General features: G+C 30.7%; 1 protein-coding gene across 1 annotated transcript in view; it reads right to left on the bottom strand.

The window, feature by feature from the left end:
• Positions 1–853: 853 nt before the first annotated feature.
• Positions 854–2874, bottom strand: part of LOC105624139 (sodium/potassium/calcium exchanger 3-like) — a 13019-nt gene continuing 10998 nt past the window's right edge. The window contains exons 3-5 of the mRNA XM_012205498.1: positions 2458–2622; positions 2022–2327; positions 854–1173 (exon numbers count right to left, since the gene is read on the bottom strand). Of these exons, the coding sequence (XP_012060888.1) occupies positions 854–1173; positions 2022–2327; positions 2458–2622 (791 nt within the window). The remainder of the gene's footprint in view (positions 1174–2021; positions 2328–2457; positions 2623–2874) is intronic.

Below are 2874 nucleotides of genomic sequence, written 5' to 3'. Positions count from 1 at the left end.
ACACACACTACACACACACACACACACACACACACACACACACACACACACACACACACACACAAATTAACAATTCACTTTTTAGCAATAATTGAGTAATATAAAAAGATACGGACTCTTGTTAGATTGCCATTTGTTGGCCCATCTCAAAAATAGACATTTCAAATACACTTTTGCGTCTTTTCATGATTTACAGTATTATATATAACATCTAGTGTATATATAAATTATATATACATATAATAATTTTTATAATAAAAGTTGTAAAAACCTCTCTCAACCAAAATATCAGGACATTAAATTTTTTCTTGTTAGAAACTGATACAAATATTGCACGAGTATATGAAAATATTATATTAATAACAACAGTAGCAAATTAATTTTCAAAGTTAAATGCAAAATTGAGTATACAGGGCAATTATTAAAAAATATAATGAAAAATGAAATATGAATTTCTTTCATTTTTTCTTTTTTATCTTTAATAAACTGATTTTATTATACGAACTGTATATTTACAAATTACATTTATTTCAATACAAAACGATAATCTTAATCAATAGTTTCATATTGAAAGATTTTATTTTATTTCGTAGAAATAGAAATATAAATAAAAACGTAAAAATTAAAACAAAGAAAACATTTAAAAAGCAACTTTATAATTTAAAAAATTACAAATAATAATCATAGAAAAAAACATATTTTCTTATGTTACTTTGAACTAAGAACTTTTGTCGTTCTATTACTTTGGTTTCCTGAACACATTTAAAAAATTAATAAAAGCAACTTTTGCTTAATCTCATCTTTCTCATGAACAGAAAAATATCATCTTATACCGTCACATAAAATGGCAGATTTAAGGAGGACACATAGGTAAGTTCACCAGGAAGAAGACATTCAATTCGAATGATAATGCAAATATCAAGAATATCGCATATAATATCAAGCAAATGACACCTACTTTTTTATTCAAGCGATATTTGCACAATGCGGTAACTAGATAAAAAGCAATTACACACGCAACGATTGAAAGCACACTAAAACGCAAGGCACCCGAAACAATTTCGATGTCTTTCTGGGACATAAGGATCTTGATCATCCACGGTAATCCAAGGCACAGCAGAATATCGAGCGTATTCGCGCCTAACGTATTGCTCATAGCCATGTCTCCGTTACCTGAGAAAAAACAGAATCGATCTGGATAATATCTTATCTTACAGATCAATTAAGTTTTGCTAAACACGAGGTAACAGTAACGTTACAGTGTATAAGTATAGGTTAGCTCTTACAGCAATGTAACTCAACTATTACGTATATGCGTACCGTTAGATTACTGACTTATCCAAAAAATTCGTACAAATTTCCAAACAAAATTCAAATAAAACATTTTTGCGTTAAAAATAATTTAAATCTGTAATATATGCATTTTGTTCTACAATATTTTTCTATCTTTCAAATAATTTAATAATTCCTCTCTCATAGAAGTCCTGGATTTTTTCTTTATCTATTAGATCCATAGATTTTCCGAACAAATTAATTTGTATCGTTGAATGGAAAATTATATAATATTGCTATAATGTTACTGTTACTTTATATTTGTAGATACGTTCATTACTTTGACTCAAGCTCCTTCGCATAAAAAAAGGAATTATTTGCTTGACACAAGTTTCCTTCAGTTGCATCACGTTAATTGTTGTCACCAGTACAAGTCATTTGATTTAAGGCAACTTAAAGAAATTATGCGGACAATGATTGCCTGCGCAAATAATTAAAAAATGTTGTAAAATATCGCCACAATCTACGTAGGTAGTTTCATAAATGACTTCTTTTTAAACTAAAATTCGACTTATTTTCCAATATCTGCTTTTAAAAAATCACTGACTTATCAAACTACCTACGCATTTGTCAGAGGGAACTGTTGCCATCAAGTTGCTCGTGGTACTGCTGTTGATAATAAAAAATCCAAAGGCAAAATCAGAATTGACATCTTAATAATTTGCTAGAGCGTTATACGAATAGCTTACCTTGTTTCGAAAGTATAATGATCGAGACGAGTTCTGGCATATTGCCACCGGCAGATTGGAACGTGATACCCATCACAGAATCCGGGATCCCGATGGTGTCACCGAGAACAGTCGTCATCCACGATGTCAGGTAGGAGGCCACCGCGATCCATATAACGCACATAATGAACGTTACCAAATACCATTTTTTCCATCGTTTATATCTGGTGTCCGGTATAGTAATGAACAATATAAATTTTAATGGCCAAACGAGGTAGAACCATATTTTGTTTAATTTACTGCCAGTAGGCCATACAAATGGGGTGTCTGAAAACGAGCATTCACAAGACATATAGCGATTAAGTAATTTACTTATTATAATACATAATATATAATATTTGAATTAAGTCTAATCATTCGGGTTGCGTATAGCAAAAATTATATACGTATATTGTACCTGGTTCTACATACTCCTCTATATTTTCCACATGATTCTGTGTCTCTACGTTAGTAACAGAAGGCTTTCTGCTCGCTACGCTTTTTCTGTACTCCACCATCAGTTCACCGTGAAAATACGGCCTGTAGAGACCATCAGGCATTGATTCTTCATTGCTTTTAGGCGCTATTGGATAATAAAATGCAAAATTTATACATATACAGTGTATCTCTCAAAATCTTAAACGAACACATATGCGATTATACTGAATTACTCCATCACATGGAGCGGTAAATATTAGGATGAAGAATATTGCAGGAAAGTTGAAAAATTTTTAGTTAAATCATTTCACTCAAGTAATGATAATGGTTCTTTAAAATTACTGATCGTAACGTATTATATTATATATTAGAAATTATAATACTATTTAAAAAAGGG

This window comes from Atta cephalotes (genome assembly GCF_000143395.1).
Source record: "Atta cephalotes unplaced genomic scaffold scaffold00073, whole genome shotgun sequence".
In the NCBI taxonomy this organism is placed as follows: Eukaryota; Metazoa; Arthropoda; class Insecta; order Hymenoptera; family Formicidae; genus Atta; species Atta cephalotes.
The sequence above is the reverse complement of the archived record's forward strand: the minus strand, read 5'-3'. Positions and strand labels throughout refer to the sequence as shown.